The sequence below is a fragment of the Meriones unguiculatus genome, chromosome 6 (genome assembly GCF_030254825.1).
Source record: "Meriones unguiculatus strain TT.TT164.6M chromosome 6, Bangor_MerUng_6.1, whole genome shotgun sequence".
Classification (NCBI taxonomy): Eukaryota; Metazoa; Chordata; class Mammalia; order Rodentia; family Muridae; genus Meriones; species Meriones unguiculatus.
In genome coordinates, this window is record NC_083354.1 from 41551632 (window position 1) to 41564928 (window position 13297).

Consider the following 13297-nt stretch of genomic DNA (forward strand, 5'->3'; position numbering starts at 1 on the left):
CCCAAGAATTTGTAGGCACAGGCTGCAGGCTCCTAAATTCAAATCTGAAATCTTGTCCCTGTAAAAAAGGCAGTGCATATCCATACCTGCCCATGATCATCAAAAAGGCTCATCTGGGGCTCCATATTGCACAGAAAGGGGAGAGTGAGGAGAGAACATGGTCACCAGGAATTTCTAAAGTTGGAGACATGCAAGTTCTTCCTAAAGCTGAAGAGAGCAAGCAGTAGGGAAGGATTTCCAACAAGCATGAGGGCCCTGATAAGGCTGGCCAGGCTGCTGCGCACAGAATGGAGAAGAAACAGATGGCAGCAGACAAAATGGAGAGAGCCAGAGCTAAACTAAAATGTTCCTTACCCCAAAGTGCTCCCCCTCTAGCTTGGATGGTGAAATCACCAATAGCCAGGAACCCCTGAAAGACCCATTGAGCAGGCAGGTAAACTGAGTTTGTGAACCCAGTTGAGGGCCAAAACTCAGGAACCAAGATACCCTTTTCCAAGCCAGAGCTTATATGCCCCAGAAGCCCCAGATGGTGTGAGGGACAGCATTAAGGAAACAGACTTTTAATAAGAAAGATGTTCTGAGCCCAGGTGCAGAGCATACATGTAATCCTAACCCTTGAAAGGCTGAGGAAAAGGGATCACATTAAGGTCAGTCTGGGCTATGTAGTGAGTTTCCCAAATGAAAAGTAAGTGCCCTCGGAGGTTAAGGGCACTGGCTGCTCCAGAGAACCCAGGCTCCATCCACATGGCAGCCCACAACTGTCCAACTACAGTCCCAGAGACTTGACCCTCTTCTAGCCTGTAGAGGCACTAACACACATGTAGTGTGCACAGACACATATTTGCAGGCAAAACACCTATTTAAAAACAACCTGAACACATTCAGAAAAAAAATTTTTTGAGTATCCAAAGGAGACTATGTTTTTTTTGTTTTGTTTTGTTTTTTTAAAAAAAAAAGTTCTGCAAACACATTTTCTGCAACTGAAAATAAGAGTGAAATATCCAGAGGGCTCAGTATTTGCAATCCAGTGAGAGACGCTGCCTAAGAAGGGCAGAAAGAGAACAATGTGCTCTGTGTTCTCCTAGGCCTGGCCCTGCTACAACCACATTTTAAAAGCGGTCACCACCTGAACCATCCCTTCTGACAGGCACCAGAGACTGAGTAAAAAGTCAAATCCCACACCAGGCAAACAGAAGAGGCCTCCAGCCTCAGCACAGAGTAGTCTGACCTTCAGGTGGAGTGAGACATGGGATGAGGCAAGTAACCGGGGGCTCTCACCTCCTGTCCAGGAAGACGAGGGCTGTGATGCCTGAGGAGACCTCCTCACTGCTGCAGCAGAGCACCCCCTCGATGGCGTCCCATACCTGCAAACACAGGCTGTGAGCACCCACACCCCGTGGAAGCCCCCCAGCTCAGTGTGGTCAGCCCCTCGGCGCACCTCCAGCCGGCCGCTGCTCCGCCCGACCACGATGAGGTTGCCTTGCAGCTCTAAGCTCCAGATGGAGCCGGTTGTGCTAGGGACCCAGGACAGAGGAGGGGAGCCCTTCTCCGAAGCAGTCCCCTCTTCTTGAGAGGCCTGAGGCAGCGGGGGTCCCGGGGAGGGCGGGCGCAGAGCCGGCATGTGCACAGCAGCCAGGCCCTCCTCCTGGTACACACGCTGCACCAGACGGCTGAAGTCATAACCAGAGTCCCTAGAGCGGCCACAACCTGCCCGGTGCCGAGGCTCGGGCTGAGTGGGCTCTGGGGGCAGCTGCACTGAGAAGTTGGTGTCTATTAAGCACGTGAGGTCTGGCTGGTCCCCGAAGAGGGAAGGCGGTGGAGGCCCCCGGGGGCGGTGTCGCAGCGGAGGGCTGTCCCCAGGCTCCTCGGGGCTAGCTTTGCCGCCATCCGACAGCCTTTCCCAGTTCTCCTGAGCTTCAAAAGCTCCGCCTCCGCAGCTGTCCCGCCGTGGCCTGGCCAACGTGAAGGGCCACAAGAGTGTGAGCTGAGGACCAGGCCGGTAGGAGCAGGCAAGGGGCGGGGCCGACCTGCGCTTACCCGGGGCGCGGGATGCGTGTGAGGCAGTCTCCGGTCTGCGCGTCCCACACGCAGACTTGGCCGGCCAGGCAGCAGCTCACTAGCAGCATCCCGTCGCTAGCCAGACACTCTATGTCCTGCGTGAGGGGGATATGTTGGCAGGGGCCAGGGCCGGGGCGACCTGCTGTCGGCGGAGGCCCACCCCACTCACCATGAGGTGCCCCCGCAGCACCAGCGGCACGATCTCCGTCTCAGGCGGGGCGTAGCCGTAATCATCGCAGGGCAGCTCGCCGCGCCTCCGCCTGCCGGGACCAGCGCCGGGCTGCCCGTAGTTCCGTGGGCAGAGGACCCGGTAGAGGCAGAGCAACAGCAGCACTAGGATAATGCCTGCTGCCAGGCCAAGCGCGGCCACCCTGCGTGGGAGAGAAGTGTGAGCTGGTGCCTCCCGACACCGGCCCCCTCCCCTCTCTGACCCACTTCTCGTCACACGGAGGCCTTACTTGTACAAGGTAATGTCTCCATGCGTCTGTGTCCCGCCTGGCCCCTTAGGTCGGGCCTCCCAGAGGCCAGCAGGCAAAGGCTCAGGTGGGGCCCAGGCACTGCGACCATCCTGCGGGTGCCGCCCCTCCAGAGCCTCCTGTGGATTCAGGCGCAGTGTGACAGGGATGACAGGCAGCAGGCTGATGTACCTGTGAGTAGGCAGTGGTGGCCTGCCTCAGCAGGGATGCCCTCCTATTGCCTGCAGCCTCCTCCCAAACCCAGTCTGGCAGCCCAGCCTTTCTATTTTCCAACACTAGCATCCATCAGTGGCTCTCATTCTGCCAAGAGGAAGAGGGGTAAGCAACCTTTAACTCCTGAGCACAAAGCTCAGGGCTGCCCTCCCAGGCGTATCACTAGGAACGCTAGTTCCTGTGTCACCACCTCATGGACTGCTTTCCGCTATTTCACATTCAGTGCAGAACTCAGACTAGTTTTCTCTCACCGAGTGGAGGAGGAGCTGCTCTGGGGATGGTGAGCTGACACCAAGAGGGGTGACAGATGGCACGGCTCCACTTACCTTTTGGCCAGTGTGATGTTGTAGTAGTTGAAGAGTGTGGGCCAGTGGCGGAAGGACAATTTCCTCCACAGCTCCTCATCCTCAGGCCCCCAAGTTACCTCTGGGGCTCGGCTGTCATGGACACCCTCTGCTGGAACGGCATGCTCAGGCAGCTCACCTGGCAATGTCTGGTTCTCTGGCAGTTTAGGAGCATCAGGTGGGAAGATGGAGAAGGCAGGGTCCGGGTGGCTGGCAGGCAGCACTCCACTAGGCACAGGCATGGGGCCCAGGGAACCCTCACCCAGTGGGCTCTGTTCTGTCACCTGGGCAGCGAGGTATGTGCGCAGCCCTGCTGGGTCCGTGTATACCAAGATGCCAATCCAGACAACGGTACCAGCCTGCAGTGTGAGGTGTCGGGTGCTCAGTAGGGCCCTGTAGGCAATGGGCAGCCCCAGGCCCCAGCAGTCTTGGCTCGCACACTGGAAGGACCTGGATGTGCAGGCAGGACATAGCCCCCAATCTGGGCTTTCTTTTACCTCCCCAAGTCCTCTCACTACCACCCGCTGACATTTACCACTAGAGGCCTGTCTCCGTTTCCACGGCTGAGAACTGGGTTTCCAAGGCTAGAAATCGCTGGAACCCTTTTAGTTTGACAGAACTTCCCTACCTCTCCTGAGCAGGGGCAAGGAAGCAGAAAGCTAACACTCTTCCCTGGTCAGCTTGGCCAGAGGGACCAGCTGCCCGGCCTGCTGCTGGTCCACAGGGCCTCAGTTTTGCGCCCTCTCCCTTCAGTTGCCTGGAGAGAGATGCCGCCAGCACGTTCCACTATTCTTTGCTGCTTGCATGCTACACAGAGGCTGAGTAGCCACAACCCAGGAAAACTGACCATACAAAAGGGCTTTATCCTAGAGAATCCCTGTCCTGGGTCCCCCTAGAGAGATAGCTACTTCCCCAACAAGAAGACCATGAACTACTGGTCAAGGAGGAAAGGCCTATCAGAGAGCTCAGGAAGGGCTACCCCTGGGATTTGAATGCTGCAAGGCAGAACAGGGGTGATGGGTACCATGATGAGGCGCTGTGCCAGGCGAGTACGAGCCAGGAAGTAGATGACGCGCAGCCTTTTGGGAAGCCGCAAGTTCCGGAAAGAAGACGGTTGCAGTGTGATGGTGTGGGGTGTGGATGGCCGCACAGCTAGCTGTCTCTCATAGCGCGCTGGCCTCCCCACAGGCTTGGCTGAGGGCAGGCAGGATTCAGGGGGCAGCCGCTTGTTCAGGTCCGCTAGCTGTCAAGTGCACAGTGATAGCCCATGTTGTTCAGAGGCTGCCTGCATGGCATCGCTGCCTGTCTAGGGCCACTCTCTCTCCCTCAGGGGCCGGCTGAACAGAGCAGGCACTCAGCAAGAGAGTGGGCGGGACCACTCTTACCTCCATCCGGCGAATGTCGATTGACAAGACAGTGGTAAAAAACAACATCTGGAGGAAGAAGTCAGACACCAGGCCCACAACAGCAAAGAGGCAGAACTCCTGGAATGAGGACACACAAGAGGCATTGTGGCTACTAAATAGCTCTAAATCTGGGAGGCAGAGCCCCAGAAGTAGCAGGGCACAGCAAAGACAAAGGAAAACATTCTTCAGCTACCAGCCTGGACCAGGAGCTGGCTAGGGTCAGGAGAGCAGCTCACTAGGAGGCAGCACGGAGCCTGCGCATCTTTCTCCAGAGCAGACTGAGAGGGTGCTTTTTCCAGCATCTTCTAGTCACTAGAGAATGGCATGAGGGCCTGATCCAAACCATAAAACTTTAAGCCCACCAGCACGTTCCCTAGAGAGCCCTTCTCCACAGCCCTGACCTGCTTATGTGCCTTTTTGGCAAGTAAACACTGAAAGAAGAGGAAATCTGCCCTAACATGGGAAAGGGTTGGTTTGCATCCTAGGCCTAGTTAAGGGGCAGAAACTTGCTGTAAGTTAGGTTTTCTTCTCCAGCCTTATTTGAGATCTCTGGCATAGCAACATGAATTCTACTAAAAGCTCGCGTGAGATGACAGGACACACACACACACCACAGAGCTGCCACACATGGGGCCTTACTTGGATAGCAGGCACAAGGGTGAAGTAGCCAATAAGGATTATGCCCAGTTCAGTTGCCATGTTCTTCATGATGGACCAGCTCTCGCTGCTTAAGCCTGTAGAGGGAAAACCAAAGCATTAAGGGTATTACATGTCTGCCCCTGACTTGCAGTCCTCAGAAAGACAGAAGCATGAAGAGGGGTCACGCCTCTGGGCAGCCATTCCATTCACTGGCCAGACTCTAGGGAGTCCCCACCATGGTGCGCCTGCCACAGAGGAAGGGTGGGATGAAACAGAACGAAGAGCAGGGTATAAGAAACACCATGCCACCCGCTGTCCCTACACCAACCCCTGACCTGCTGGCCTGTGCGCTGCAGGGCTAACCAGCTCTTTCCCATGCTGTCCCCAGGGTCATCCTGCCAGAGCTGTCATCTCAACAAGTCTCTGCATTTACAGTGTGTAGGAGACCCTGCCTCACCTCTTCAGAACCCACACCCAGGGCAGGGTGCAACAAAGCACAGCAGCTGGCCAGGTCAGTTTCTGACAGTTCTCACAGAAATGGGCCTAGGATAAAGTGCCTCACGAGATCGACCTCCACTTAGCAGGGCATGGTGGTGCACACCTTTAATCCCAGCGCTCAGAAGACAGAGACAGGAAGATCTCTGTGAGTTTGAGGCCAGCCTGGTCTACATAACATCCAGGCCAGCCAAGGCAACACAGTGACAATCTGTCAGGGTGGGGTTGGGGGCTGCTTGTAGCTGGCTAGCTTTCTTACTGACACATGGGCCAGGACCAAGAACACTGTAAGGACTTCATGGTTCTTTGGGACATAAGCTAACAGGCTGCCAGGGCCTAGTGACCGATTACATAATACACTGAAGGCCAAAGCAAGGCAAGTGTTTTTTGTTGTAGGGTTGTGTGTGTGCATATGCATGCAATATGTGTAGAGGTCAGAGGTCCCATCAGGTGTTGCTCTGCAGGAGTCATTTACCTTGTATTTTGAGACAGAGTCTCTCACTGGCTCAAGGCTCACTGATTAGATTAAGCTGGCTGGCCAGCCAAGGCCCCACCTGCCTGTCTCTCCAATGCTGGCATTACAACTGTGCAGCACTACGCTGGCCTTTTACATGGTCTGGGGACTGAACGCAGGTCCTCAAGCTTGTGCAGCAAGCACTTCACTGACTGAGCTATCACTACAGCTCTCCGGCTCCTTATCTCTTTGGGCATAAACATGAGAGGAACAGCCCATCACCCCAGTGTTACCTTGTGCGATCCGAAGCTTCACCTCGAGGTCCACCGGGGTCGATACCACTGACTTGGTGAGCACCAACACATTCTCTAACCCGATAACCACCACCAGGTATGGGAAGATCTCACTGAGGACAGAGGAAGAGACACTAAGGGACGGTGGCATGATCAGGTCCAACACAGGGCTCGTTCTTACCAGGCGTGAGCCCTGGGAGGCTGTGGGGCTTCCAGCCTGTAGTAGAGGTGGCCAAGCAGCTTCTGCAGCACAGGGCACAAACCTTCTGTAATGAGCCTTCATCCAACAGGGTTTCTCATCAACACAGCTTTGAGCTCTTAGGCAGCCTCCAAAGCTTTGCCAGGGGGCCAGCTACCATCCGTTGTCTCTTGTGCCAGCAGAGAAGGGAGAATGGAAGAGGCCCCTAGAGAACATCGCTGCCCCACTGCCAGGCCACACCTTTCTTAACCCTTCCCACACTAGGCTCCAATGGCTGATGGAATGACCATTTTCTAGGACCTATACTGTCACTCCAAGACAAGACATTCATCTAAATGGGAGGAATGACCCCAGCCTAAATCACTACACTCCTGCTGAGAAGCTGTGTCTGGAGAAGAGTCGCTGTGCCCATACGGCTTCTGGCTGCTGGCTGACCCTCACTCATGGAAGTGAAGCTCTAAAAATGGCTCAGAGAAGGAAGCAGGCAGTCCAGGACAAGGAAGGAACCAAACAGGAGCGACATAAAGTAGCCTTGCACAGCTGGGGACTGGTGTCCTAGGCCTTGGGTCTGTTATCTAGCACTGGGGGAAAGCGGTTTTTCCTGTCAAGGTCAGGGACAGGCCAGTCCGTTGCTACCACCAGGCAGGCAGGGCAGCCACACAGACCAAAGCCTGGGGACAGACACAGGGAAGGGCTTCTGGACTAAGATTTTCTCAGGAATGAGGGAAAGGAGCATTAGTGAAGAAGGAGGAAAACTGTCGCCATACACTGACAACACGGGCTCTGCATTTACACTCTGTCTGCGCATGTAAATCTTTCACAAAAGGCTTTCATCATATTCATGTATGAATGTATGTATGTGTATATGTATGTATGTATGTATGCATGCAGGCATGCACACATTTGTCACACATGTACATGGAGATCAGAAGACAACTTGTGCGAGTTGGTTCTGTCCTTCCATCATATGGATTCTAGGGACTGAACTCAGATCATCAGGCTTGGTGGGAAGTACCTTACCCACTGAGCCACCTTGCCAGTCCTCTTTGAACAGTGAGGAAGACACATGCTTTGTATGTCACACTCCCCTGAACACAAGCCCTTAGAAGCAGTATGCAGGCGGGGGAGATAGTCTAGTAGTTAAGAGTGCTTGCTGTTCTTGCAGAGGACCTGAGTTCAGTTCCCAGCACTTATACCCAGCAGCTCACAACCTCCATAACTCCAGCTCCCGGGGCTCTTCTTCTGGCCTCTGTGGGCACCTGTACTCATGTGCACATTCCCCTAACCCCCAAAGTATTAAAAACAATAAAAATAACTCTAAAAAATAAAAGCAGTCTGCATATGGATTTAAATTATACAACAGCCACACATACCAGTATGCAAATATAAATATTCTATACATAAAGCACACAATGTGTATATATGTACACACACAGAGGCACATAACTACATGTTCTGTCTGTAAAGACATGCCATTTACATACACACAGGCCTAAAAAGGAACAAATGTGCCTCTTCAGTGTCAAAAACAGTAAGGCGAAGACAATGGGTAGTAACAAACATCTAGTCCAATGGTCAGCGAGTGCCCAGATATGCAAGGGGCCTGATGGCTCACTCCGGCCCTGCCACTGGAGACCTACCCGCCATTGAGTGTGGGCGTCAGGCCGAAGAGAGTGCAGAGCCCCACAGACATGAGCAGTGAGCTAAGCACTGTGACCACAGCTGCCAGGGCGAGACCCCACTTGGACTTGACCATGTCGATCTTGCCTAAAGAGCAGAGAGGGCACATCAGGGCAGTACCTCCCCCGGTCCCTGGAACCCTTCATAACTGAGCTCCTGAGAGCAAAATATGCCAAGGAAGGCAAGTTAACCAGAAGAAAGGACAAGTGTGAACCTCCAGTCTTGTGAACACAGCACATCTTTCGGGAGCGCTAACCCACAGGTGTCTTTTCCTCAGAAGCCCCCGACAATCTACGGGGCAATGAAGCTCTGGCTTTGGTGACACCAGATAAATTCTGTATCTCAGCTCCAAGCCATCTCTGACAGCAGGGAAGTGGATGTCATGGAAAAGCTCAGTTAGAGACCTACGTGTGGAGAAGTAGATATAGGCAAACAGGATGATGTAGGTGGTCACGAGGGGGATGAGCTCAGCAATGCCAATCTCCTCTTTGAAGTGCACATGGACCAGGTTCTCTGCTCGGAGGCTGCAGTTGGGGCTGGGGTGCAGGAGCATGAGCCGGGCACGTAGACTGCTCAGAAACCTGTGGATAAAAGAAGTCCCTAGAGGGCCCAGCAGGCTCTCCTCCTCCCAGCCGTTGAACAGAAGCTTCTCTGAGGTGTCTTAACATCTCTAGTCTCCACAGACTCCAGAAGGATGAAAAAGCTGCAAACCTCCTTTCCTGACCTATCACACAGTTCCAGGCAAAGACCCAGAAGAGCACATCAGAGGACCTCAAGCACCCTGGCCCCCTGTGGAGAGCTGCCTGCAGCGGCTCACATGGAGGCCACAGGCTGCATGGAGCTCAGTAGTCAGCTGAAGCCGCCTAACAAGGGCTGAGCAAGAAACCAGAGGAAAACACGGGGCCATGAAAGTCGCCAGCCTGCCTTAGTTCCCTTGTTCTTGGTCAGGCCTGAGGGCCACCCTCATTCGAATGATCACAATTCTTTGGTGTAAAGAACACAGACATTTCAACAGGAGGTCCGGGGCCATGCTGGTCAGAGAAGCAACCACTCAAGCCCAAGTCTCCCACAGAGCTCGGGAGCCCGAGCACCTTACTTGGCATGGTAGTGCTGGAACACCAAGGTGATGGTGTACGATGCCATCCTCTTCCTGGCGTAGAGGCTCACCCCACTGTACTTCCCGGGGACTCCAAACAGCAAGTCTACGGCAGAGACAGGCAAGCACCGACAGGGGTGACGAGGTGGGGTGGCAGCAGGGCCTCTCAGAACCCTTTCTCTACTCTTCCTCTCAGAAGCAAGGGCTACGCCATGATATACTAAAGCAGCCACTGAAGGAGAGACATGGCCACACACAGGCTCTCCAGCTCCTGAGTGCTGACGGTACCTTTGAGTGTGGCTGATGTCTGCAGAGTTTTGGGCTCATGCTGATGGATGGTCCCAATGATGTCGGGGTCAGCATGGAACCGTTCCCAGTCATTCTGCCAGAAGTTCCCAGGGGACAGCAGCAGGCAGCCATGTTCAGGAAGCAGACTCCGGAGTTTCCTGAGGCCTGGCAGCAGGTCTGTGACCTGCAGGCAAACCTCCTCCAGGCTCTTGGTCCCTGAGCTATCAGAAGACAGGAGGAAGCCTGTTGTTTCTGCCAGCACAGGGCCAACCCACTGCACTTGCAGGGCATCTTCTGTTGCCAGGCTCTGAAAGGCCTATTTCCCCTGCTATCTCTGAAGAGTCTGATGATAGGGCACTGCAGGAAATGCTTCCAACTGTTCAACAAAACACCGTGCAACTGTCCAACCTCAGAGTGCACTGGAGCCCTAAAGCCCATCTCCTTCTAGGAAAGGCAAGTGCGTGAGAGCACGCAACCGACCCCCCACTAACACTAAACATCTAAGACAATTTTAGTGGACAAGAGGGAGCGGAAGAAAATTTAGGGTTTTAGTGCACGAAAATTCTTGTCAAAGTCATTGGCTAACTAAAACCTGATGGCAACAGTCTGTTAAGCCAGCATGTTCCAGAAGGCACCCAGGTAGAGCTTGCTCATCGAGCACAGAGGCAGAAGCCATGGGTCAGCTGCTTCTCAGCCGGCTCCTTAGCTTCAGGCCCATTCACACCACCCTGTGAGCTGTAGGGTGCAGCCACAAAGGGCCACAAGGACCCTGAGACTGCAAAGCTGGCTGGCTTGTAGTAGCTAGACTGAAAAACATAACTCCTTTGATACTCGGGAGTTTGGGGTCCCTGAGAGGAGTACCTGTCTCTCAGCACATGGTTCCGGATCTCCTCCACCAGCTGGAATGCCCGGGACAGAGGGGATCGGAAGACATCTACAGCCAGAAGATTTCTGTGCCAGGGCGACACCGATGACTTCACAAATATCTGTTGGATGTATGCCACTGGGGCACCCACATACTGTAGAAAGGAAAGGATAGAAAGAAAGGAAACACTGGGCATGTGCTATGGAAAAAATACTAATGAATTAGGTATCAGGAAAATATGGCCCCTACAGGCCAAAGCAAAGTTCAGGTTAATTTTGTGTCATTTCCTGGAATAAAGCTATGTCCATTACACCACCACTGGTCCTTGACTATACCCATGCTATTACAATGCTGTTATTGCAGAGCTGTGTGTCTGCAAGGGAAATGTCTGGACTATCAGACCACCAAGCCTAAATCATTTACTGTCTCTCCCTATATGGGGCATAGTTGCTGGCTGCACCAGACTATAAGCTGCCAGAGACATGCAGCTGTCTCAGTGATATACGGGGCATCGCTCAGAGCTCCTACTCTGCAGTGTGCTTAAAAGATCAAGGCAACATTCTTAGCTGGGTACAAGGATGCATGATATAATCCTAACAACTGAGAGGCAGAGGCAGGATTGTCCCACGTTTGAGGACCAGCCTGGTTTAAATAGCAAGTTTCAGGCCAGCCAGAGTACATAAACAACAAACTGCCTCAAAAACAGCAAACAAACAAACAAAATTTCAATCCCAGCTCTCCAACTCTATGGTATTAGAAGCACTTCTGACCTCCCTGAGTTCCAGGTTCTTCACTGTGAAAGAAAATAACAATACCCACTCTGTAGCATCAAGATGTATGCTCACCTCACTCAAACAACTATAGGTGTTTGAGCATATACACTCTGTCCATCTACAGAGATGAGGTTTTTGTTTGGTCGGTTTTTGTTTTTGAGACAGGGTTTTGTGTTGCCCCGGCTGTTTTAAAGCTTGCTCTGTAGAGCAGGCTGGCCTTGAACTCAAAGATTTGCCTGCCTCTCCTCCCAAGTACTGGGATTACAGGTGTGCCCCACCCCCCAGTCCAGAGATGGTTTTCTTTCCCTTCCTTCTGCACATTATTCTTAAAAAACAAACAAAACAAAACAAACAAACAAAAAAAAAACAAAACTAAAAACAAAAAAAAAACACCTTTTAATTTTTTATGAATTTCACATCATGCCCCCAATTCCACTCATTTCTCCATCTCTCCATATCCACCCTCCGCCCTTACACCCTCCGCCGAAAAGAAAACAAACAAAATCAATCTTGCCATGGAATCCTTGGTACATAACAGTACACCTTTTTGCCTAAATGGCTTTTCTTTGCAAATGTTCACTGATGAGTTATCTATCTGATTAGACACTTCTGGCTTCTGCTACACCATCAACACTGGATCCTCACTGGGACTCCTCTCAGATACTCTGTTGTTGTTCTGTGTCAGGGAGGTCCTGCAGCTTTGGGTCTGCAGGACAGGCCCCTTCACATGCTCCAGCAGATCACACATGGAGAAGTCAGGGTGGGACAACTCAGAGCCCTGGATCTGGGTCTGGGTGGTAGCTGGGTTGGCCAGCCCACCTGCCCCACTGCACCCTACCACTGTAGACGACAGCTCTATGTTTGCCCAGGCAAGGGGCAGGGCCAGCTCTCCAGTACCAGCCCCATGAGGGGCAGGGCCAGCTCTCCAGTACCCGCCCCATGAGGGGCAGGGCCAGCTCTGTACAGCCCTTGTACATCAGCATGGTCCCAGGCAGCAGCCCATACCAGGGACATCCCCACTGCCTTTGGTTGGTAACATGGGCCACAGACATTGACACAGAGCCCTGCTGCTGCCCAAACATGGCCCTCAGCAGCAGCCTAGGCCAGGAATCACCATGGCCTCAGGTGGCAGCGCAGGCTCCAGTTCCACCTCTTTTCATAGCGCACAAGCAGTTCCACTTCTCTTGCTCTATCTCTCCAAACATACTTGCTCATCACAGCGGCGCCCACCAGCCTGCCCACCACATGCACTACATGATGGCAGGTGGGTCTCTGTGTGTCTTCTGCTCACCCACACACCCAGAGATGGAATTTAACAAAAATAGTAGCACTAAACAGCAGGAAAGAGAAAGCAAGGATTGCTCAGGCAGTTTCATAACCAAACAGTTTATCTATCACAGTGTCTCAGACTAAAGTCTCTCAATAAAGGCTGCACACTTTTCTCACTAGAATTTGGTGTATGCCAGAGCGTGCCAATTAATGGCTTCATAAACTGCTCACAGAATGACATCACTGGGATCAAGAACAAGCTACAGATGAGAGCATTCACATGTGCAATTCCCAGTGACAGAAGTAACACAGAACATTCTTAAGGTATATACTATGTCAGCCATAGCAGAGCAGCTATGAGAATGGGGAAGGTGGGTACCAGAAAGGCAAGGAGGGCATCTGAAGAGCAAGGGACACTGAGAGTAAGGAGGCCTGGACAGCACACAGAACCATGGAAGGTACTCAGTGCAAGTGAGGGGCCAGCTTGGAAACCTGGCTGAACCTTCCAGACTTTAAACTGATGACAGAGAAAAGCCCAAATGGCCCTGAGGTGGAGGGGCTGCCTAACGAAAGCAAGGCCCTGGAGGTTCAGTGGCAACTAGAGACAGGCAGGCAGGAAGGCTAGAGGAAGCCAGGCATGCCTGAGGGCTGAGGGGCTGCTTCTAAGCCAAAGCCTGCCTTACACAGGGCAGATAAGCACATGAGGAAAAGGCCACTGAACCATCTCCTGGGCTCAAGGGAACAACCTG

General features: G+C 53.0%; 1 protein-coding gene across 2 annotated transcripts in view; it reads right to left on the reverse strand.

Moving 5' to 3' along the window:
• Nucleotides 1-13297, reverse strand: part of Scap (SREBF chaperone) — a 60116-nt gene that overhangs the window by 2009 nt on the left and 44810 nt on the right. For both annotated transcript variants that reach the window (XM_060385206.1, XM_021647911.2), the window contains exons 3-17: nucleotides 10503-10660; nucleotides 9642-9862; nucleotides 9354-9459; nucleotides 8666-8838; nucleotides 8218-8344; nucleotides 6379-6491; nucleotides 5137-5231; nucleotides 4477-4575; nucleotides 4116-4334; nucleotides 3074-3450; nucleotides 2517-2705; nucleotides 2228-2429; nucleotides 2038-2153; nucleotides 1439-1952; nucleotides 1279-1364 (exon numbers count right to left, since the gene is read on the reverse strand). In XM_060385206.1, coding sequence (XP_060241189.1) covers nucleotides 1279-1364; nucleotides 1439-1952; nucleotides 2038-2153; nucleotides 2228-2429; nucleotides 2517-2705; nucleotides 3074-3450; nucleotides 4116-4334; nucleotides 4477-4575; nucleotides 5137-5231; nucleotides 6379-6491; nucleotides 8218-8344; nucleotides 8666-8838; nucleotides 9354-9400 — 2357 coding nt within the window. In that variant the 5' untranslated portion in view covers nucleotides 9401-9459; nucleotides 9642-9862; nucleotides 10503-10660. The remainder of the gene's footprint in view (nucleotides 1-1278; nucleotides 1365-1438; nucleotides 1953-2037; nucleotides 2154-2227; nucleotides 2430-2516; nucleotides 2706-3073; nucleotides 3451-4115; nucleotides 4335-4476; nucleotides 4576-5136; nucleotides 5232-6378; nucleotides 6492-8217; nucleotides 8345-8665; nucleotides 8839-9353; nucleotides 9460-9641; nucleotides 9863-10502; nucleotides 10661-13297) is intronic.